Source organism: Natator depressus, chromosome 4, assembly GCF_965152275.1.
Source record: "Natator depressus isolate rNatDep1 chromosome 4, rNatDep2.hap1, whole genome shotgun sequence".
In the NCBI taxonomy this organism is placed as follows: Eukaryota; Metazoa; Chordata; order Testudines; family Cheloniidae; genus Natator; species Natator depressus.
In genome coordinates this window covers 19,859,443-19,881,928 of record NC_134237.1, presented here as the reverse complement: position 1 = coordinate 19,881,928, position 22,486 = coordinate 19,859,443, and the positions used below count along the sequence as shown (strand labels likewise).

The 22,486-nt window shown below is 39.3% G+C and overlaps 2 protein-coding genes across 3 annotated transcripts in view; one reads left to right on the top strand and one right to left on the bottom strand.

The window, feature by feature from the left end:
* The first annotated feature begins 213 nt into the window (after window positions 1-213).
* On the top strand, window positions 214-4,236 carry C4H4orf36 (chromosome 4 C4orf36 homolog). Its single transcript, XM_074949967.1, has 3 exons — window positions 214-278; window positions 2,409-2,563; window positions 3,911-4,236. Exons 1-3 carry the CDS (start codon window positions 214-216, stop codon window positions 4,042-4,044), a joined length of 354 nt encoding a protein of 117 aa, XP_074806068.1. The 3' UTR covers window positions 4,045-4,236.
* Window positions 4,237-7,626: 3,390 nt separating this feature from the next.
* The window catches only part of PTPN13 (protein tyrosine phosphatase non-receptor type 13), a 184,379-nt gene continuing 169,519 nt past the window's right edge, over window positions 7,627-22,486 (bottom strand). For both annotated transcript variants that reach the window (XM_074950546.1, XM_074950545.1), the window contains 8 exons: window positions 22,116-22,171; window positions 19,834-19,937; window positions 18,334-18,482; window positions 15,244-15,334; window positions 12,297-12,634; window positions 11,274-11,489; window positions 9,438-9,500; window positions 7,627-8,351 (listed from right to left, as the gene is read on the bottom strand). In XM_074950546.1, the coding sequence (XP_074806647.1) occupies window positions 8,271-8,351; window positions 9,438-9,500; window positions 11,274-11,489; window positions 12,297-12,634; window positions 15,244-15,334; window positions 18,334-18,482; window positions 19,834-19,937; window positions 22,116-22,171 (1,098 nt within the window). In that variant the 3' untranslated portion in view covers window positions 7,627-8,270. The remainder of the gene's footprint in view (window positions 8,352-9,437; window positions 9,501-11,273; window positions 11,490-12,296; window positions 12,635-15,243; window positions 15,335-18,333; window positions 18,483-19,833; window positions 19,938-22,115; window positions 22,172-22,486) is intronic.

The following is a 22,486-nucleotide window of genomic DNA, read 5'->3' as shown; positions in this document are numbered from 1 at the left end:
CAAGACTGGCAAATGCAACTCTGTTAATTCCTGGAACAGGTTTTCCATTTACATTTAATTCTTCCACTTACTGCACTGCAAGTAAATGCCCAGGTGGAATGGGTTTTCCTGGCTAACGATCTCTTATGTTATAGATGAACAGGAAGCAAAAGAGGATAGTTTGCGTCTGTTTCTGACATGTCTGTGTAAGTGAACTGCATCCACTGATCTACCATGGAATATGATTTTCACAGAAAAAGGACAGTAAAATCTGTCTTACAAGCAAGCTGTTATAAAGTGTAAGTGCTGGTTACTACATCCCACAGTCAATATACACAACAGTGGTCACTATTTTTTATACAACTACCGTCTATTATCATTATATTGTTAATATTAATTAAGAGATTGGGACCAGACAGTCGCTGCTCCAAAGAGTTTAGAGTCTAAATAGACAAAGGGTGGGAGGGGATCTGAGGCACAGGGAGGAGAAACATCTTGCCCTGGTCACACAGGCTACATCTACACTGCAATAGAAGACCTGTGGCATGGCCACAGCTGGGGGAGGGTCTCGGAGCACAGGCCCGAATGTCTACACTGCTATTTTTAAACCTGTGGCCTGAGGCAGCTGTGAGATTCAGTGTCGTGAGTTTTGTATCGGAGTGTAGCCCTCACAAAACTAAGACTAGAACTCAGGTCACCTGACTCCCAGTATAGTGTCCTGTCCACTAGAGTCTAGACTAATCGGCCTTTTAACAGTTCTTCAGCCTTTTAAAAGTGGATTAAGTGCTTGTGAAAAGTGCCAGATTGCTGGCACTGGGAAATAGAGTCTTCTGTCCACAGAACCAGGTGCTGAATGGATACTGGCTTCCTTTGCCTATACACACATCCATGTGCACCAAAATAAGCTTGTTTTAACTGAAAATTCAAGCCAGGTGGGAAGAAAGTATGTCCTGGCTTGTAACTTACTGCAGGTAAGGGGATATAAGAAGTTCCATTGTGAATATTTTGTATTGATTGATATAAAAATGTATAATGACATAAAATAAGAGGCATAATTACAAGAGAGTAGAGTTAAGGCTGAGGTTTGAACTTCAATCTTGCATTTCCTGACCTGAGTGCCTGAGTTCTCAACCTTAGTTTCATTATTAGCCCTTGTTTTTAGGGTTGCTCCCCTGTTAGTTAATTTTAGAGAGTCTTTTGTACAAGGGAAGAAATGGGAACGAATCACACAATTTAGATGCTTTTGCCTTTTACATGTTTTCATAGTTTCTCTTGCTAACAAATTATTTACATTTATTAAGATGTCAATCTTCTCCTAGCTGGCCCTGCAGCAAAATCCTAAGCAATGGCTGGAGTGAGCCTCCCTCACCTGCTCCTCTTCTGCCAGCCTGAAATGGGATAAGGGTGGAAGCTGCTGTAGCCACTTCCCTGCCTCTGCTCAGAAGCTGGTGGATTGGTGTGTGGATGAGTGCACCTTCGCCAACTTACTCCTGACCTTAAAGGAACGATGGCCCAGTGGTTAGGGTACTAGCCTGGCACTCAGGAGGATGCAGATTTGTGTTCTGCTTGCCTACAGACTTCCTGTGCAGACCTGGGCAAGTTCCTCTGGGCCCCAGATCCCCAAACTGCAAAATGGGGATCATATTTCCTCCTCATAGGATGAAGTATATTAGAAATTGTGGGGCAATCAGACACTGCAATAATGAAGGTCTTATAAGATACAGACATACCTGCCCCCTAAGCCCTACAATATGGGAACAAGCAGGGAGCCCCCTCCCCCCAAATAGGTGAGCTGTTCTGCACACGAATGGCTCCAGCCCCCCGAATCCTGCCTCCTGTATCTGATGGAAACTTAGGCTGAATGTGGGGATCCCCAGTAGCAAAATGGGCTGTACTTTTCTTTGTGTGTTTAGGAACAAACCGACGCATGCTGGTATCATCTACCATCGTATATATTTTAATAGGTCCCTGCTAATGGGGGCCAAAAAAAGAGTGACTTCGGAGGGAAATTCTTCATCTTCTCACTGTTCAATGGAGGAACAAAACAGGGCTAAATTACTGTCAGGAATTCTATTTAACTGTCATAAATAATACAAACTAAATTATGTCTGATTTTCTCAGAGTGTGTTTTTCCATTAATCATGGCATGAATGAGGGAACAGATGGACTGATAGAGTGAGTGACTGACTGATCACACTAGTTTTGAAGCCTTTCTTCTAAACTTTTTCAGTATGCTTTTATTTTTACACAAGATTATTTTGGCTCCCTCTGGTGGCCAAAATAACACCTCTACATGGACAAACATGGGTGTCATTTGAAATCGCTAGCCTTGTTATAGAAAATGTTCAACAGGTGACCTGAACACTCTGTGGATTTTATGTTTTCGTTGCTGTACAAACCACTCATTCATGACATTTTTGTGGTCACAGGGCAGATGCTGCAGAACTTGCTTTGCTGACAAGGCGTTTGTGCCAGGAAAGGGGACAGACAAACCTGCTTCTCCTTGAAGACACCCCTTGGTGTCATGCTTTAACTCTGCGGCCAACTATCACTGTTGAAAGCAGGCTGATCCCATCAGTACAGAGTAAGTTTTCTGGTCTGCTTCTAAAGATCCAGTGTGCCATTTTGAGTGGAAATTGAAACTTCAAAACTAGCTAAATTGCAAATGCTGTTCCTAGCTCTGCTTTTAAATTTAAAACAAGGGAGACAAGTCGTCTGCACCCTGCTCAGACCAATCATGAAGAAAAAGCTACTGCACATGACAGAGGATAAAATGAGAGTTCTAGCAGCTGTTGCCCCTGCCCCCACAACATTGTAGGGTTGTTTAATAATATACATTTTGTTTCATGAACAGTGTGACCCTTTCTCCTCAAAGTCAGCATATGTCTTAAAATCTTCACTTCACCTCTGTTCAACAGCAAATTGTTTAGGGTCCTGATTTTCACTTGGTCAAGCAGTTAACTTCTTTCAGGGTTGAAAGGTTTTACATTTACCATTGTCCTCTGTCTTCTGAAGTGCCTTCCAATCTCCTTGATTTGGTGGATTTCAACTATAATGGTCTCTCAGAGCCTGGCCACTGACTGCCTTTGAGGTCTTGAGCAAGTCACTTAACATCTGTAAAATGAGGATAATACTTACCTGCGTTGGGGGGGGGGCAGGGTTGGGATTATTTAGTGTTTGTAAAGTACTTTGAAGATGAAAGTACTAAATAATAATACCACCTAGTGCTTATATAGTGCTTTTCATCAGTTAATCTCAAAATGCTTTACAAAGGAGGTCAATAGCATTCTCTCCATTTTACAGATGGGGAAACTGAGGCATAGGGATGGGGAGTGACTTGCCCAGGGTTATCCAGCAGGTGAGTGGGAGAGCCAGAAATAGAATTCAAGTCTTCTGAGTCCCAGGCCAGTATGCTATCCAAAGTGCTAAGACACTGGAAGGAGGGGAAATAGAGGGATGCGGTAATACCGCAAATGATTTAAATTATTACATCGATTAAATTTAAAAAGTTAATTAAATTAAAAAGGTTTGATTGACAGCTCTGCCAACGTCATGCTCGGTCCAGCTAAGGGGAGTGGAGGCCAAATCTGAGCCATCCCAATTTTGTTAGCTAAATCTTCGAAAAATAGTGTTAGAAAAATGACTGATGAAAAAAATATCAAATTGAAACTGATCTCAGATGGAGTGTTAGCTGTGTGGATATGGTTACCCCATGTATATGCATACTTATTAATAACCAGTCATTGCTCCTACTTGTAATGCAAATCCTCAAGAGAGCTGGTTAAAGATATCCAGATGGATAAAATAGCCAATAACATGAATGGGAGTGGTATTCTATTTTACCTGAGAACACCCAAAATTGGGGTTTATATTAAATATAAGTTGTGCCTTAAGGAGATTTCAGTACATTTTTCTCTCTCTCTCTTCATAGCATTAGAGGCTGAAAGGATGTTTGAATCCAAAAGATTGAATAAGATTGACCTTGAAAACAAGACTGCTCAGCAAACTGAGTCTGACCTGAAGGGCAAGAGAATTGGTGCAAGAAGGCCACTTCCACCCTTCTGATGGCCTCATGCTAGGCCCAGATCTTTGAAGCCCTGGCTCTAGTCTCACTCAGGCCTCTTACTCAGTTAGAACTCCAGTCAGTGCAAACTGTGGCCTGATTTTACGCCATTGTAAGAGATCGTTGCCAGCAAAAACTGACCTTCAGAAAAACTCTGCTGTGAGTAAGGACTTCAAGTTTTGGCCCGTTACTTCCAGGAATTCTCATGACTCAACACTTACCTGCCTAGCAAAGATGAGCTGTCACATACAGCTCAGTTTGTAATACACAGGAAAGCTGGATGTAGGAGATGACTAGGTCATGAATAAATTCCATCCTTGTACTAGTCCCTTCACGTCCATTTTACATTGTTTCTATTATAAAGCTCCCAGGATGAATATCCTAATGCATCATGAATGGGCTAAGTTCATGATCTACAGAAAAGATACAAGTTTATTAATCAATAATTTACAAGGGAATTAGATGCCTGAATACCTTCAAGGATCTGGGCCTTTGTACTTTTCGGGTTTTTTTCAATTCCAGAAGAAATAATGAAGCTAACAGCCACGTTGCCAGTATTTTCTTGTGATGTAAAATTAATTGTACATGTTTATGTTTTCTTATTTCTGATAACAAATTGGGTGGGGTGGGGGAAGAAAAGTATCTCACAAAAACATTCAGATCCCAAAACAAGGTTATAAAGTAGCATCTACAAAATGAGATTGTATAGGATGTGTTTGTAAAGTACAGTTTTAGAAAAGGATTCAATTCTCAGGAGTATGTTAATTTTGATTTGGAGAAAGGCCTTAAGTGTATCTCTTTGGCCTGATTCAGGAAAGCAATTCTTTTCAGGACAGTACTTACATACACGTTTAAATGCCACTGAAGTCAATGAGTTAATTACTTGCTTATAGTTAAGCAGGTATGTAAGTGCCTTCCTGAATTGGGTCTCTCTGAAGTTTGCAATAATTTGATGCAATCCTATATTTTCACTGGTTAAAGGGACACTGCCAAGATTTAAAAAAAAAAAAACCAAAAAACACGACCAAATTCTGTACTTAGTTAAATCAGTGTCGAATCAGAGTAACTCCATTCACTTAACGTGACTGTAAAAGTAGCACTTAGCTATTAAAGTGATATGTTCTTTGGGCCAAATTCTGCTGTCACATTAGTTTAAATCTAGAATAACTTAATGAGTTACTATGATCTGACATTGTTGAATTGAGAGGAGAATTTGACTCAGGGAGCAGGTCAGCTGAATAGGAAGGTGCCATTTTTAGAGCCCCCTAATCCAAGTTTAATTTCAAACAAATATCTATTCATTCTGAGTTTGTGTGTGTCCTGTTTAAAAAAAATAAGCAAGCCCAAATGTTGGGCCTAACCTAAAAGTGACAGTGTAGTCAATTTGTAATCAAATTCTGTCAGATATTGGGGTAAATATTAAACAGAACTTCTCTCATGTTTCTTAGTTTTCTTCTGAACATTTCACTAAGAAAGCCATCTAAGCTCACTAAAATCAATAGGAATCTATCGATTGACTTCAATGAGTTTTGAATCAAGCCCTAAAGGCCTACTGTGGTCCCTAAATTCCATATTCAGACATGCAGCAGCACCATATTGGTAGAGAGAGTAGGATGCTTCGTTCCTTTGGTTTGGGGTTTTTATCTCCCTTCTGCCTCGTGCTCTGAGCTGCAACCTCAGCTGATGGGAGGAGTCCCCTTGCATGACTCATCTTCATGGGGAGGCAAGCCGAGCAATCAGAGTGTTTTGTCCTTTTGTTGACGTTTTATCCATCCAGATGTAGGAAGTTTCCAGTTGTAAGATCCAACTCTATCCCGTCTCTTTCAGGAGGGGCGTAACAATTTCTGTAGGAGAGCAGCTCCTCACACTAATTACACTCCTCTCCTGTATGGTGAATGAACTGCAGCGAGCAGCCTTTTAAAGCTTTTTTTAAAGTAGATTGCGCAACCAGGAGCCAATCACGCTCACCGGTCAGAAATTCAAAAAAAAAAAAAAAAAAAACACAACACCCAACAAAAAAGCAGAAGCCCATCCCCCACGGGCAACACCCAGAACAAGCAACAGGCTAGTTAAATAAATGAATAGGCAATTACTACACAAAGAAGCCTAATTAGGCTTTCTGGGTGCCACCTTGGCAGCCTTCACCTCAATACCATCATTGTATTTCCTAAAAAGTCCAAAATGTTGCATCCGCTGGTTAAGTCAAAACAATAACTAGCATTTTTGCTGACTATATTCCTTTGCTTTACATTAACTACACTACCCCTTGACAACTCCATTCCTGAAATATATTAAGTCTTCCTTTTTGATCCCTTTCAAAATGGTGCATTGTTCCACAATATGACAATAACTGTTCAATCTCTGTCTTCCCTTTCTCATTATCTATCCTGAATTGTTCCATCACACTTGTAGGCCTGGCTTGACATAAGTAACTTGCCTAATTTCTTAGTGGGCATAATTGGGACGTGAATGGAAGGTTAAGTTGCAAATAGGAGCTTGACAAACAATATGCTGGAGTCAGTATGTCTGTGCTAGCTAAGATAAGCAGCAATACCTTGATGCTAGGGACTATGGACAAGATAAAACTGGACTGTAAAGATCAGGTTCCCCGAGAACAGCACATGGACAGAGCACAGGGATTGGTTCCTGCAAAGTAAGAAAGCCAATCCAAAAATATGTGCTATAATGTACAGCAAATACACTGTAATGTGTGAATGTAAAAAAAGGGAGCGGTGGTCTGTGTAATTCTGAATGCGTGGTATGCCTGGGCTATACTCATCCCCTCCTCTTGAGTCTGATCAACTCAGTGTAGCTTTGCTGTATGACAAATAAAGGAACCTGCGTGATGAAATCCAGGGTTGAACTATGTGTTTTGGATCCCAGAGAAGGGAACCGGATGGCGTGTTCTCCCAGAACTGGACAAGGTGTTCTGGATAAGCTGAATGCAAAAGGTCTCGGAGGGAATCCCAACAACACTACACTGCAGCTTAAGCAATATATTTCCTCAGCTGTCATGGTTCACTGGATACTGGGTATGCCATGTATGATTTCTGTAACAAGGATGATCATTCTGTTGATGAGACAAGAAAAAAAAGCTCTAATTATTTTTAAACTGGGCTGTTGCTATATCAATTATAATTAAAATGCCCAGAGTCTCAGTTTTGGGATAAAAGATCTCTGCAGGCTGATAATTTGGGAATGAAAGATTGCATATTCACAGGTCTCTGACCCCAGCTTTTACCTTGAAATGTGAGATGCAGTGCAACTGCTAGTTAGTACATCTCATCAGCACAGGTTACACAGAGTACTGTTCCATACTAAGTATATGTTGTTGTTTTAAACCTCCAACAACTAAACACACACTAGCATTGGGCAGGGGAAGAAATGGAAAGTAAGATAAAAGGCATAGGTCCATTTGATTTGACACATAAGGTGCTCAGATAGCGCAGTGAAGATTGCAGTGTAAGGACAGAAAACATGGACATAAAACACACCTACATACATTTTAAAGTGTATTTTTATTTACACAGTGGAAATGCCTAATCAGTTATAAGTTTAGGCACCTGATAATTCAGCTTTTTTTGTGTGTAAAAGTATATAAATATATACATGACAGTCTTATGAAGTAAACATTATAAACTGTGATACTTACAGTAAACATTCACTGCTCTTTTCTAAGCTAATAGGTGTCTTGTAAAGCTTAAATACTGATTTCAAGTATCCCCTATAAAATCACTCTACTATATCAAAATGCTGAAAAAGAGAGATCTGCTATAAACAAGCTTTTAAAATAGACTAATAAAATGTCCCTGTAAGAAAGTCCACCAGGATAAAATACTGCCTTATTTTCTCACCCTCCTCCCACTGCAGCAGAAACAAATGCTAAAAAGTAGTTGCATACCCACAGAAGGCATTATTAAAATTTTTAATTAAAACATTTTTACTTCAGTAATTTATCAAAGAGTAAGGAAGCTGCAAAAATGCAACTTTATTAAATATTCTTTTTCCTGGTACATAAGGAACCCCAACACTATGGAGGGGAGTAGTGGTACTGCATTGTCTTGCCCTTTATCATGTACTATAAGTGGCATGAAAGACAGACTGCATAGAAGAGATAGAGAACGAAGAAAAGGACTGGAATAATATTGGCAGAACCAACAAAATATGCACGAGCCTCTGCTTCTGTTGCTTTTTTTTTAATTAAAAAAGCACTGCGGGCTCTGGTATTTTATTTGCCTCTCTTCTGTTCTTCAGCTTGGAGATGTTTCAGGACATAGAGGACAACTTGATAGCAGAAAACGTACTGATCCTGTGAGAGGAAGAATCATAAACACGTTAAACAAAACGTTCACACTCGCTACACAAGGTGCCTGTACCTGTACTTCACAGGTGGCGGAGTTCCTGATTTGAATACGATTTCATATACGTTATTAACGAGAGAATGTGATGAGTGAATGTTATAAGACAATGTTTAAAGAGAACAAGGGGGTGAAGAATGGGCTGCTCAGTTTTCAAGTGTACTTCATGTGAATTTGCCTCCTGGTTAATATTTAGTTTGATTCCTAATCCCACCATCGCTTTGTCCTTATATAGGGCATGTCATCTGCAGACCTCAGAGCAGCTTACAAATGAGGAAAGGGAAACACCAAGAAGTGAAGTGATGGGACCAAGGTCACACAACTGGTCAGTGGCACAGCTGGGAATAGAACCCAGGTCTGTGATGCAACCTCCCAGTTTACAATGAGGATACCACAGGGTTTGGGGCTATTTCTGGATAATTCTGTATTTTTTACTAAATAAGGGTTGAGAACTCCCTGATCTTGTATTCACTGTCTTCTCTAGGTTCAGGTTAGGAGGCTTTTTCAACCTTTCCATCCTAAAAGCCATCCATCCAATTACCATACTGCTATGGATAACAGCAGCAGATAAAATGCAATTGCTTTTTTTAGCCTTAGAATAGGTAAAAAGACACTAATATGCTATTACTTCCAGTTGGAGTAAAATAAGTGTTTCTCAGAATGGAATAAGGGGTTTAATGCAAGAATTCTCAAATGAGACGATGTCAGATCTTTCATAGATTAACACAGTTCACTACATGTAAATTTGCACACACCTATACTTGTCAGATTTATATTTGCATGCCCTTGTATTTGCACGTGGTGAAGCATATCCAAAAGTACATGCATTATTATGAATTCTGTCTCTATATTAGCATTTGATTTCACTCCAGCAACACTGAGGTTGAGTTTATGGGCTACAAAGTGAGTCATTCTACAATATTTCCTAATCCAGACATCTAGCACAATCTATATGCTTATCACAATTTTTTGAGAGATCAGAAATTCAGTCAAAAATCTTTATTAAAGCACAACTTGATAAACCAAGGTAGACATACCTCCGTCTGAACCATTCCATGTCTCTGTAGTCTCATTGTACGTACCAAATCAGAGATGTCAAACTGCCAAAAGCAAATAGACGGTAGCAACAAGTGAGATGTTATAACAAAACCACATTATATACAGGAAAATACACCTGTGGCACAGCAGGGAATTTTCACTTTCGTCTAGTAGGCAGTCAAATGCCAGTAAATCCGCCAAGTTATGGACATACAGTACAGCATATGGAAAGCATACAGTAGAGCCTGTACCAGTGCAATAAATATGTGAGATCTGAGTACATCATCTACTTTTCTTTTACCTTTCATTTTACCTGCTCAGCACACCCTTATATTCCCCAGTCTTTATTCTACCAAAGCTAAGTCTGCCAGGGTGCTGCACACTCTGGCCCTAATCAAGCAAAGCACTTACGTATGGGCTCAATTTTAAGTATGTATACACTCCCTTTGACTTCCATGGAGCTATAAAAGTGCTCAAAATTAAGCATGTGCTTACATGCTTTGCTGGATTGGGCTCTAATGTGCTGCCAATACACTTTATTTTACATCAAGAAATAGGAAAGTGATTGCTCCATGAATTGGTGGATGGGGCGACTTTAAAATGAGGTTGCCAGTGCCCTCCGGTGGACAAGGAGTACATAATCTCTGTGAAGCATGGCATGGCATCCTAAATTCTGTTACAAAAGCTCTTTTACCACATCACTGATTTAGGTTCAGGCATAGGAGCTGGAACAGTGACCTATTTTGGTTTTGCTTTATTGCAGCCTCCTTTGTTTGGATAAAAGGTTGCTAACTACTGCATTGCACAGCTTCTGACTGTATTTATCATAGCTGCCACAAAATGTCCAAACCGTTTATGAAAAAAGCACTGCGTGTTTTCTGTTTCATAATTCAATTAAATCAAATATTTAAATGTTACAGTGTAAAGTGTTCAAACAGACCCACATCTCAGAGTAAAATCAGGGAGTTTCTTAAAAACGAGAGGATTAGATCGTTTAATGTTGACTAAAGCACATTTTATAAAAACACTCGTAAGAAGAAATGTGAGTATTTAATTCTTTAGGATAAAGAATTACTACAGTCACTAAATAACTAGGCTTGTCAGAATTATATTTTTTTTACAATTTTGATGGATAGTATCCATGTTTATTTTTAAGCTTTTAATATGTTTATTTACATTTTCACAGTTGTGCAAAATGACGGGGGTTACGAATATTTTTCTATTTTTATTGATTTAAATTCACAGTCACAGGAAGTTACGTGGGGGTATCAGACAATAGTTATTTCATGACAACAGATATTGAGATTCAAAAAAAGCTTCATAACCACTGAAACAAATTGTCTGCATCACATGTGAAAATATACAAAGTAAATGTCCTTACACCACTCTCAAAGTTCTCGAGCAGCATTTTTCTTACTTTGCAGATCTGTAAATTTTGGCCTTGTCCTCCTAACCCTATAAGGGTATGTCTACACCGTGTTCTGGAGCTCGAGGGAGTCTCCCCGTCCCAGTCGACAGACCTGGGCTACAGGGGCTCACGCTCATGCTCTAAAAATAGCTGCACAGACAGCACTTGGAAGTCGTGACTCAGGCTGGAGCTCGGGCTCTGAAACCTAGGAAGGTCAAGTGTTTTTAGATTTTTTTTTCTTGTCCTCCATATTTCTGGTTTTCACAATTATTGCTGTTTTATACCGTATACCTCATAAATCAGGTTAAGGTATAACCAGAGTCCTTGATTCAAAATAGTTGCACACTAGTAAAATAACCAAATAGCTCCTAGGGCTCACAGTTCACTGAGTGAAAAGCACAGTTCAATCTATCCTCTGGGTACTCACATCAAGATCCTTGCTGATTAATCCTAGAATGACATCGATACAAATAAGTGTCCCTGAACGTCCAATGCCTGCACTGCAGTGAGTGATGATAGGTCCCGATTTATGGATGTGCCGCATGTAGGAGATGAAAGTGAGCAGGTCGTCTGGTTGAGATGGTGTGTCATGGTCTGGCCAGGCAGTGAAATTCAGATGAGAAACACGCCGTAATTCACCAGTCTAAGGTTTTAAAAGAGAGAGAACAAATATATGCAGAAACGGCAAAGCAGACTGCCAGAAGTTGTAAGACTGGCCTAAGAACATTCTGTGGCCAAACAGCTCATTGTGAAGGGAGACTCGCCAATTAACAGTGACCCAAAATTTAGGTTTTGTGAACAGAACAATTTTTACAATGCCTTACATGATTATAAATCTGAATTTGTTTGAATTTCAACCTTTTCCTGCCATGTGTGGAAAATAAGCCTGATGAGAGTGTATTAGAGCTTGAGAGCAAAAGGACATGGACTATGAATAAAAGTGAAAGTGACCAGTTTAGTTTCATTGTCCTAGCTGCCTACTACTAGCACAAAGTCACCCATCGAGTAAACTGACCCTACAAATGAATTTAATTTTAATAAATCTTTCTGTTTCTAAAGCTAAGGCATTATCAGGAATGCATATATGGGGCCATGTCCTGACCTGCTGTTACAGAGGCACATTAGCATTATGAGGTGATGTCCTTGAGCACTGCATAAATGCTACCTGCTGAAAAAGTCTCTACCTAGCTTATGCAGAATTTTATTCCAGTGGTGAAAGAAGCTGCTCACTCAAATTCCTACATGGAGGAAGAGTGGCCCAATCATAATAGTCAGAAGAAATAAGGACAAAAAAGATTTTTAAAAAAAAGTAATCCTGTGGTTTTTTCAGGATGCGGAAGTTTAGACCAGCTCTGGCTGGACTGAAGGGATCCATGCCAAGCAAACAAAAAAGGAACCTGCCCAATCACCCCAGAAACCCACAGAGTGTAGACTGACTTGATTCACTTACTTGAATATCTTCTAGCTCCAGCACTCTAATGACAAAGCCTTTCAACTGCTGCAGTCTCACAAGGGCCAGCCGGAGTCGGTCATTGACCATGATAGTTTTGCCAAGTACGTCGGGCCAATAGCGCTGGCATTTTATCTTTTCTCCTTCTACTTCCTGGGTCATCATGGCTATTACAGTACACTTTTGTTCCCAAGTCATTTGCCAGAAGTCTGCTACTGTAGTAGGGAGTGGTCCTTGACATGCAATGTAGACAAATTCTTCATTCCCCACGGGCATTCTAATGAAGCTGGCATTGATGTATCCGCCTTCAGTTCCTAGGGACACTCTAGTGGTATCATCTGCAATCCCAACATAGAAAACATATTTTAATTATATATGTCCATACTAGGGCTGTCAAGCGATTAAAAAAAAATCGTGATTAATCATGCGGTTAAAAAAATATTTGCTACGATTAATCACACAAATAATCGCACTGTTAAAAAATAATAGAATACCATATATTTAAATATTTGTGGATGTTGTCTACAATTTCAAATATATTAATTTCAATTACAACACAGAATACAAAGTGTACAGTGCTCACTTTATTTTTATTACAAATATTTGCAGTCAAAAACAAAAGAAATAGTATTTTTCAATTCACCTAATACAAGTACTGTAGTGCAATCTCTTTATCATGAAAGTTGAACTTACAAATGTAGAATTATGTACAAAAAATAACTTCATTCAAAAATAAAACAATGCAAAACTTTAGAACCTACAAGTCCACTCAGTCCTACTTCAGCTAATCGCTCAGACAAACAAGTTTAGTTACAATTTGCAGGAGATAATGCTGCCCACGTCTTGTTTACAATGTCACTTGAAAGTGAGAACAGGCGTTCTCATGGCAGTGTTGTAGCTGGCATTGCAAGATATTTATGTGCCAGATGCGCTAAAGATTCATAAGTCCCTTTATGCTTCAATCACCATTCCAGAATACATGTCCATGCTGATGATGGGTTCTGCTCTGGGTCCAGTGCTGTATCTATCCTTAGAAATCTCACATTGGTACCTTCTTTGTGTTTTGTCAAATCTGCTGTGAAAGTGTTCTAAAACGAACATGTGCTGGGTCATCATCTGAGATGGCTATAACATGAAATATATGCAGAATGCAGGTAAAACAGAGCAGGAGACAATTCTCCTCGAAGGAGTTCAGTCACAAATTTAATTAACGCATTATTTTTTAAACGAGCGTCAGCAGCGTGGAAGCATGTCCTCTGGAATGTTGGCCGAAGCATGAAGGGGCATATGAATGTTTAGCATACCTGGTATGTAAATACCTTGCTATGTCGGCTACAAAAGTGCCATGCGAAAGCCTGTTCTCACTTGCAAGTGACATTGTAAATAAGAAGCAGTCAGCAGTATCTGCTGTAAATGTAAACTTGTTTGTCTTAACAATTGGCTGAACAAGAAGTAGGACTGAGTAGACTCGTAGGCTCTAAAGTTTTGCATTGTTTTGTTTTTGAGTGCAGTTATGTAACAAAAAAAAATATATCTCTACATTTGTAAGTTACACTTTCATGATAAAGAGATTGCTCTACAGTACTTGTATGAGGTGAATTGAAAAATACTATTTCTTTTATCATTTTTACAGTGCAAATATTTGTAATAAAAAACAACAAGTGAGCACTGTACACTTTGTAGTCTGTGTTATAATAGAAATCAATACATTTGAAAATGTAGAAAAACATCCAAAAATATTTAATAAATGTAAATTGGTATTCTATGGTTATAAATGCGATTAATTTTTTTAATCACAGTTAATTTTTTTTAGTTAATCGCGTGAGTTAACTGCGATTAATCGACAGCCCTGGTCCATATACCCATAATTAAACCTAGGTCATGTAAATACTTATGGAGTACTTTTCATCTCACAAATATTAATGAATCATCACAACATCCTATTTGAAAAAATCCACCTCACATAAGGAAAAAGAGGCAGCAAGGTTAAGAATCTGATTATCAGCGGTGCAGAGCCCTTGCTGTTGCCACAGGACAAGAACTGGAGTTCTGGGCTTTCAGCATTCCTAGAAATCAGGCTCTGTGGGTATGTTTACAGTCAGAGCTGGGGGTGAGATTCCCAGCTCCAGGAAACATGCTCATGCTAGCTCTTATCAGGTTAGATCACTAAAATGAGAATGTGGCCTCAGCAGTGCAAGCAGCGAGATGGGCTATTGCCCCAAGTGCATGCCCGTCAGAGACCCTAGATACACACTTGGGGAAGCTTGCCGCTCCCGCTGTCACAGCTATGAGTTAGCACAAATATGTCTCCTCAAGCTGGGAATCACATCCCCAGCTCAAAGTGTAGACGAACCTATAGTGTCTTACCCATGGCTTCAGAGAGACTCTGTCAGAGCAGAAATTAGAACTCAAGACTTTCTGGCTCCCAGTTCTAGACTCAGACTTTACGTCTCCTGCATATGCAGCTAACGGAATATAAACATAATTCTTTTATAGTGAGATTGACACAGTGTATTAATATTAATTATTATACTTTTGTCACTCCAGATTTACAATGGTATAACTAAGAGCACGGTCTGTCCTCCTATGTTTATGTCTATCGTATGTGACAAACAGGATCTGCTGCTTAAATAGAATTAAAGGTTTATGTGAGAGTGGAGGGAAAAGATGGGAGGCATAAAATAACAAGCAGGTACACTCATAGAATGATTTTCATCCACATATCGCAAAGTGCTTTAAAAGGGTGGGCAAGCAGCATTATCTCTTTGTTACAGATAGGGACAATAGTGCAAAGAGGTTTAATGGTCTGTCCAGTCACACACTAACTCAACAGAAGAACTGGGAATAGGAGTCAGGACTTACCAGTCTGATGTCAAAGCCACCAGACCACACTGCCTTTCTGGTGAAATCAACATAAAAGTTTATCATCAGATTACTTAGGACTTACAGGGAAGTATATTTTTATATCTGTTCTTCCTCCTGTTCTCTTTAGTTTGTCCAACCAAACACTGATCCAAAGGCTTTAAGTCTTGAAGGTTCTATAAACAGATAGTCAGTTCATATTAATAACTGCTGGGATAAACAAAATGTCATCAATTTTTAATTGTCAAGTGACTAACAGTATCTATTAGAAACATATAGAAAAGACAGGTTTCAGAGTAGCAGCCGTGTTAGTCTGTATTCACAAAAAGAAAAGGAGTACTTGTGGCACCTCAGAGACTAACCAATTTATTTGAGCATAAGCTTTCGTGAGCTACAGCTCACTTGATCGGATGCATTCAGTGGAAAATACAGTGGGGAGATTTATATACACAGAGAACATGAAACAATGGGTGTTATCATACACACTGTAAGGAGACTGATCACTTAGATGAGCTAATACCAGCAGGAGAGTGGGGTGGGGGGGGAGGGGAGAGGGAAGAAAACCTTTTGTAGTGATAATCAAGGTGGACCGTTTCCAGCAGTTGACAAGAACGTCTGAGGAACAGTGGTGGGGGGGGAGGGGGGAAATAAACATGGGGAAATAGTTTTACTTTGTGTAAATGACCCATCCACTCCCAGTCTCTATTCAAGTCTAAGTTAATTGTATCCAGTTTGCAAATTAATTCCAATTCAGCAGTCTCTCATTGGAGTCTGTTTTTGAAGTCTTTTTGTTGTAATATTGCGACTTTTAGGTCTGTAATCGAGTGACCAGAGAGACTGAAGTGTTCTCTGACTGGTTTATGAATGTTATAATTCTTGACATCTGATTTGTGTCCAATTATTCTTTTACGTAGAGACTGTCCAGTTTGACCAATGTACATGGCAGAGGTGCATTGCTGGCACATGATGGCATATATCACATTGATAGATGTGCAGGTGAACGAGCCTCTGATAGCGTAGCTAATGTGATTAGGCCCTATGATGGTGTCCCCTGAATAGATATGGGGACACAGTTGGCAACGGGCTTTGTTGAAAGGATAGGTTCCTGGGTTAGTGGTTGGTTGTGTGGTATGTGGTTGCTGGTGAGTATTTGCTTCAGGTTGGGGGGCTCTCTGTAAGCAAGGACTGGCCTGTCTGCCAAGATCTGTGAGAGTGATGGGTCGTCCTTCAGGATAGGTTGTAGATCCTTGATGATGCGTTGGAGAGGTTTTAGTTGGGGGCTGAAGGTGATGGCTAGTGGCATTCTGTTATTTTCTTTGTTGGGCCTGTCCTGTAGTGGGTGACTTCTGGGTACTCTTCTGGCTCTGTCAACCTGTTTCTTCACTTCAGCGGGTGGGTATTGTAGTTGTAAGAATGCTTGATAGAGATCTTGTACGTGTTTGTCTCTGTCTGAGGGGTTGGAGCAAATGCGGTTGTATCGTAGAGCTTGGCTGTAGACAATGGATCGTGTTGTGTGATCTGGGTGAAAGCTGGAGGCATGTAGGTAGGAATAGCGATCAGTAGGTTTCCGGTATAGGGTGGTGTTTATGTTTATGGGAACATCGCTTCTTAGCACTGTAGTGTCCAGGAAGTGGATCTCTTTTGTGCACTGGTCCAGGCTGAGGTTGATGGTGGGATGGAAATTGTTGAAATCATGGTGGAATTCCTCAAGGGCTTCTTTTCCGTGGGTCCAGATGATGAAGATGTCATCAATATACATCAAATACCGTCATCAAATACAGTGGGGAGATTTATATACACAGAGAACATGAAACACAGCCATTGTTTCATGTTCTCTGTGTATATAAATCTCCCCACTGTATTTTCCACTGAATGCATCCGATCAAGTGAGCTGTAGCTCACGAAAGCTTCTGCTCAAATAAATTTGTTAGTCTCTAAGGTGCCACAAGTCCTCCTTTTCTTTTTGCAGATACAGACTAACACGGCTGCTACTCTGAAACCGATAGATTCATAGATTCCAAGGCCAAAGGGACCATTGTGTGATCATCTAGTCTGACCTATGTGTAATACAGGCCATAGAATTTTCCCAAAATAATTCCTTTTGAACTAGAGAATATCTTTTTGTAAAACATCCAATCTTGACTTTAGAATTGCCAATGATGGAGAATCCACCATGACCCTTGGTAAATTGTTCTAATGGTTAATTAACGGCACGATTAAAAATGTACACCTCATTTCTAGTATGGAAGTGTTTAGCTACAACTTCCTGCCATTGGATCTTGTTATACCTTTCTCTGCTAAACTGAAGAGTCCATTATCAAGTATTTGATCCCCATGTAGTTACAATTCACAGTCACACCATATGGGAGTAAGGCATGCAGCCTTGCAAAAAAACAACAACCCTATCTTCTTGTAAATTACTTTGAAATCTTGTCCTGGAAGTTTTAATAGTTGGTAACATATTAACAATTTTAACAAGAGTAGAGATTCATGTTTTCATCGTGGCAGCTGGATTTTGCAGAGGTCATTGCAGAGGTCATTACATTTTCCACCTCAGATGTTCTTGTCAACTGCTGGAAATGGCCCACCTTGATTATCGCCACAAAAGGGTTTTTCTCTCTCCTGCTGGTAATAGCTCACCTTAAGTGATCACTCTCGTTACAGTGTGTACGGTAACACCCATTGTTTCATGTTCTCTGTGTATATAAATCTCCCCACTGTATTTTTTACTGAATGCATCCGATGAAGTGAGCTGTAGCTCACGAAAGCTTATGCTCAAATAAATTTGCTAGTCTCTAAGGTGCCACAAGTACTCCTTTTCTTTTTGCAGATACAGACTAACATGGCTGCTACTCTGAAACCTGTCATCTTAAGTGCTGGTTAAAAATATATATTATTTATTATTAATTAGTATTATTATTAATGGATTTGAAGAAACGGGCAAGTCTCAATCACATTTCTAGATCCAAAGCCAATATAGCTCAGTCTAGTTAATGTAGTTAAACTGAAACAGAGGGGAGGAAAAGTATTCTTTCCTATCTTTTGCTTTGGCCGTGCAGAATCAAGCACTACGTTTCTACCTGCTTCACACTGCCCTAGTGAAGAGTATTTTCATTGCATGATTCATATTTAAAAGAGGTTTACAAAGGACTGAAAATAGCCTGTGTTTGTTTACCTCAATCTCCTTGGAAGGAACTCCTTGTTCCAGTAGTCCACGTAACATTCGGATGACTGACTTCAATTTGGCTCCAGTATATTTGCCTGAAGGAAGCACTCTGACAATTGGGAGTGCAGAGAGCTCTTCATTTGTCACTAAAAGGCAATCTAGCAGCAGAAGAAGATTGATTTATGTGCACATATAAAAACAGCTAACAGAAAGGACAGTGTATAGCATGCTATAGTGCAGTGCTATAAAATGAGAGATTTCCCAGGTACCACCACATCCAGTTTTCAGGTGGTCAATTGCTTATTTATACATATATTTGTTATATTTTATAGAAAAGATCACCCATAAGAGAAACAATCCTTCCAGCATTATCTCTTCACTGGTAATGCTTGCTACCTTTTATCACTATTTTCCCCAGAACTGTATACAGATCAATTCATGATAAAAAATGTCAACATTTGAGAAACCATGAATGAGTAATTTTCATCTTTAATTTCCGTGCAGTCAATACGCTGAAATAATCAATAAATGCATTTTTAGAATGGATTCTTGACGCACTGTAATTTGCAAGATCAATGACCATACATATAAATATGAAAGCAGAACTCTGCACTTGAGCCAGAGACCTTATATTTAAAAGTGCAAGCTCACACCTTGCAGTTTTTTCTTTAAAACTTCACCTTAAAATGCATTTTAATGATAAAAGTGTAAGATGTGTTAACTGCATTAAAGTTTTTCAAAAAATCTTGGTTTAGAAAGCACATGTCCTTCTTTATTCTTTCAAACACCACACAACTTGTTAATAATCCAAGTTTCCTTGACATGAGTTAAATACCTTGTGACCACTGAATCATACAAAAAGTTTACGAGAATAGTTTATGTTGAAGTTTATTTTTCCTAAGTTAAAAAGCACTTTGAAGCACAGATGCCATAGATATGATTTATGAATATGAATTCAGGTAATGGAACATATTCCTGAACATATTCAAGATGCTAAAGGTAGACACCCAGTTCTGCCACCCTTACTCATGTTGTGCAGAATCTTATTCTGGGAGTAGGTCCATTGACTTCAGTAAAGATGGCAAAATCAGGCCCGAAGTAATGAGGAAAATGCTGGGTATTTAGAGTGTGGAGTCAGCACTCAATAGATGCCTATAGGATCTCAGTCCAATTGCACATTTCACCATATGCCATTGCAGCTTTCGTAAAATAGCTATTATGGAAGGGAACTGGCTGCAGCTCTGACTATGGGCTCTATTCTGCAATCCCTTGCTCAGATGAGCATTCAGTGAATCAGTGGGATTACACCCTTGAGTGAAAAAGGGTTTACAAGCTTGAATTATTATGATCTACTCCGATGAGCTCTTGAGCACCCTGATTTCCCATTGACTGCTCTTCTCAGGACTGGGACCTTAACAATATCCAGAACATGTTCAAATACATTTCTGACATGATTACATTATTGTAATCCTCATTTTCCACTGATTGTTTATTTGTTCAAGTCCTTGCCTTTAGTTCGATGTTCCTGATTTATTGATTCAATAGGGAGTTCATCACTTCCCCATGTAATTTCATCTTCATCTGCTTGTCCCACCAGAGGTTGTTGCGGTGACCTAGAAAAGCAAAGAATGTGAAGGTTTCCCACTTCCTATCAGAACAATACATTTCAATTTTAAATATGAACATTTTCTGTAAACAGAAGACCCTACAACACATGAGATCATTTAGAAAAGTGCAGAATTCTTAAATTTAGATCAAATTTATAAACGACAATAAGAAGAAAATAAATATTTCATGTATTCCATAGATTCAACCAAAATAAGAGGTTTAATTCCATGATGATAGCTATTAATGTAATACACAAAGATTATGAATCATATTACATAATTCAAATGTAGGGAACTCTCTTAAAAAGAGAGAAACTCAAAAAGGATATTTTCTGGACCAATTCTTATTGTTGTTCCTTGAAGACAGAAGCCTTAGCTTCTAATTATTTTTTAGCCTTACTGAAGTAAATTTAAACGACATATTATTTATAATACACATACTACAAACAAAAAGCTACATTAAAGAGCACGAAAGTTGCAACATCAAGTGCCCAAATATTGAGAAATGCCAGAATTAAGTTTGCTCATGCAACTATGTGTGTGTGTGTGTGTGTGTGCGCGCGCGCATGTTACAAATGTAATTATATGATACATACAGACATGTTTTACACCCATTCACACATACCAATGACTTTCTAGTTTGACCTGTATCTTTGCAGGCAAAATGATGATACAAAAATAAACTGAAGTCTGGATTTATTTGAGAAAAACAGCCATTAAGCAGTTAAGTTTTCTGAAGTTTTCCTCATAGCAACACAGTGTAGCTGCCTTTGTTATATTTTACTTTATTATGCTCGAGTCATGACTGAAGATTCTCTCATTTAAGACTAGCAGGAGAAGAACAGAGGAGGAACCTTTGCGGTTAGGTTATTGTATGCATGTCTGCAAGGGACTCAGATACCATGGTGATGCTTGTGGAATAAGAACCTACGTAGCTAAAACATTTCTCCACAAAATATCCGCAGTGCAGATTCCTCACATTCTCAGAGCAGGACACCTCAATCCAGTTTGGCAGGCACCACCATAAGCCTGTCTGGACTTTGGACTATGGAAGGTGGCAGCTACTGGCAGTTTTGATGGTGATATTGATGGGGATGCATTCCCATACGGAAATGTCTGTTCATTCAGTCAGTTAAATCACAGTCAGAAAGAAGCAACTTTCAAACACTGCTGTCCTGGGCTGGATTCAAACAAGTGATCTACAGATGAAAAGTTTCAGAGTTGCAGCCATGTTAGTCTGTATCCGCAAAAAGAACAGGAGGACTTGTGGCACCTTAGAGACTAACAAATTTATTAGAGCATAAGCTTTTGTGGGCTACGGCCCACTTCATCGGATGCATAGAATGGAACATATAGTAAGAAGATATATATATATATATATATACACACAGAGAAGGTGGAAGTTGCCATACAAACTGTAAGAGGCCAATTAATTAAGATGAGCTATTATCGGCAGTAGAAAAAAACTTTTGTAGTGATAATCAAGATGGCCCATTTAGACAGTTGACAAGAAGGTGCGAGGATACTTAATTTAGGGAAATAGATTCAATATGTGTAATGACCCAGCCACTCCCAGTCTCTTTTCAAACCCATGTTAATGGTATCTACTTTGCATATTAATTCAAGCTCAGCAGTTTCTCATTGGAGTCTGTTTTTGAAGCTTTTCTGTTGCAAAATTGCCACCCTTAAATCTTTTACTGAGTGGCCAGAGAGGTTGAAGTGTTCCCCTACCAGTTTTTGAATGTTATGATTCCTGATGTCAGATTTGTGTCCATTTATTCTTTTGCATACAGACTGTCCGGTTTGGCCTATGTACATGGCAGAGGGGCATTGCTGGCACAATGTGGAGGCAACTGGGGGACTATGCAAGCCAGGATCTGAATATTTTTTCATCCTAATTATGTTCCAGTAGTTGAGAAGCAAAATAGAGTCCTACAGCAAATTTGTATTGTTCATAATTCATGACTGATGGCCTTGAACACGCCACTTGACATCAGGTTCTATAGCACTAAATAATATTATGACCTCTCAGATAACATGAACAGACACAAAGCCATCTTATATCAACATGTCAACAGACAGATATATATATACGGGGTTTGGGGTTTGCTTGTGCTTTATCTTCCCTCACTTCACCGAGCTGTAAAAATTATGTTACTCTTAAATTCCACTTAAAAATCTCACCTTTCAGGCACTACTTTGTCTTCACAATGTTCTTCACAACCATTTATTTGTGTCGGCTAGTGAAGGAAGCATTTCAAAGTATAGTGAGTTATGTTGGAAGGGGACTGTACAACAAGCACACTTTTATTTTATAAACCAGAACAATGTTAACAAGTAAATTAAGTATTTGTGCAGGGTACCACACTGAAAGCATTATGCACTGACAATCTCTATTCTTCCAGGAAATCCACCCAACCACAAAATCCCCAAACATTCAGCCTCTGCACTGGGGAATGTGGAGCAGTTGGAGAAGTAAAATCATATCCCAGCCTAGAGCCCCTCCCCGGCTCTTCTTCCAGCTTCAGTCTCTCTGTGCTAGTAATGTCGGTTAG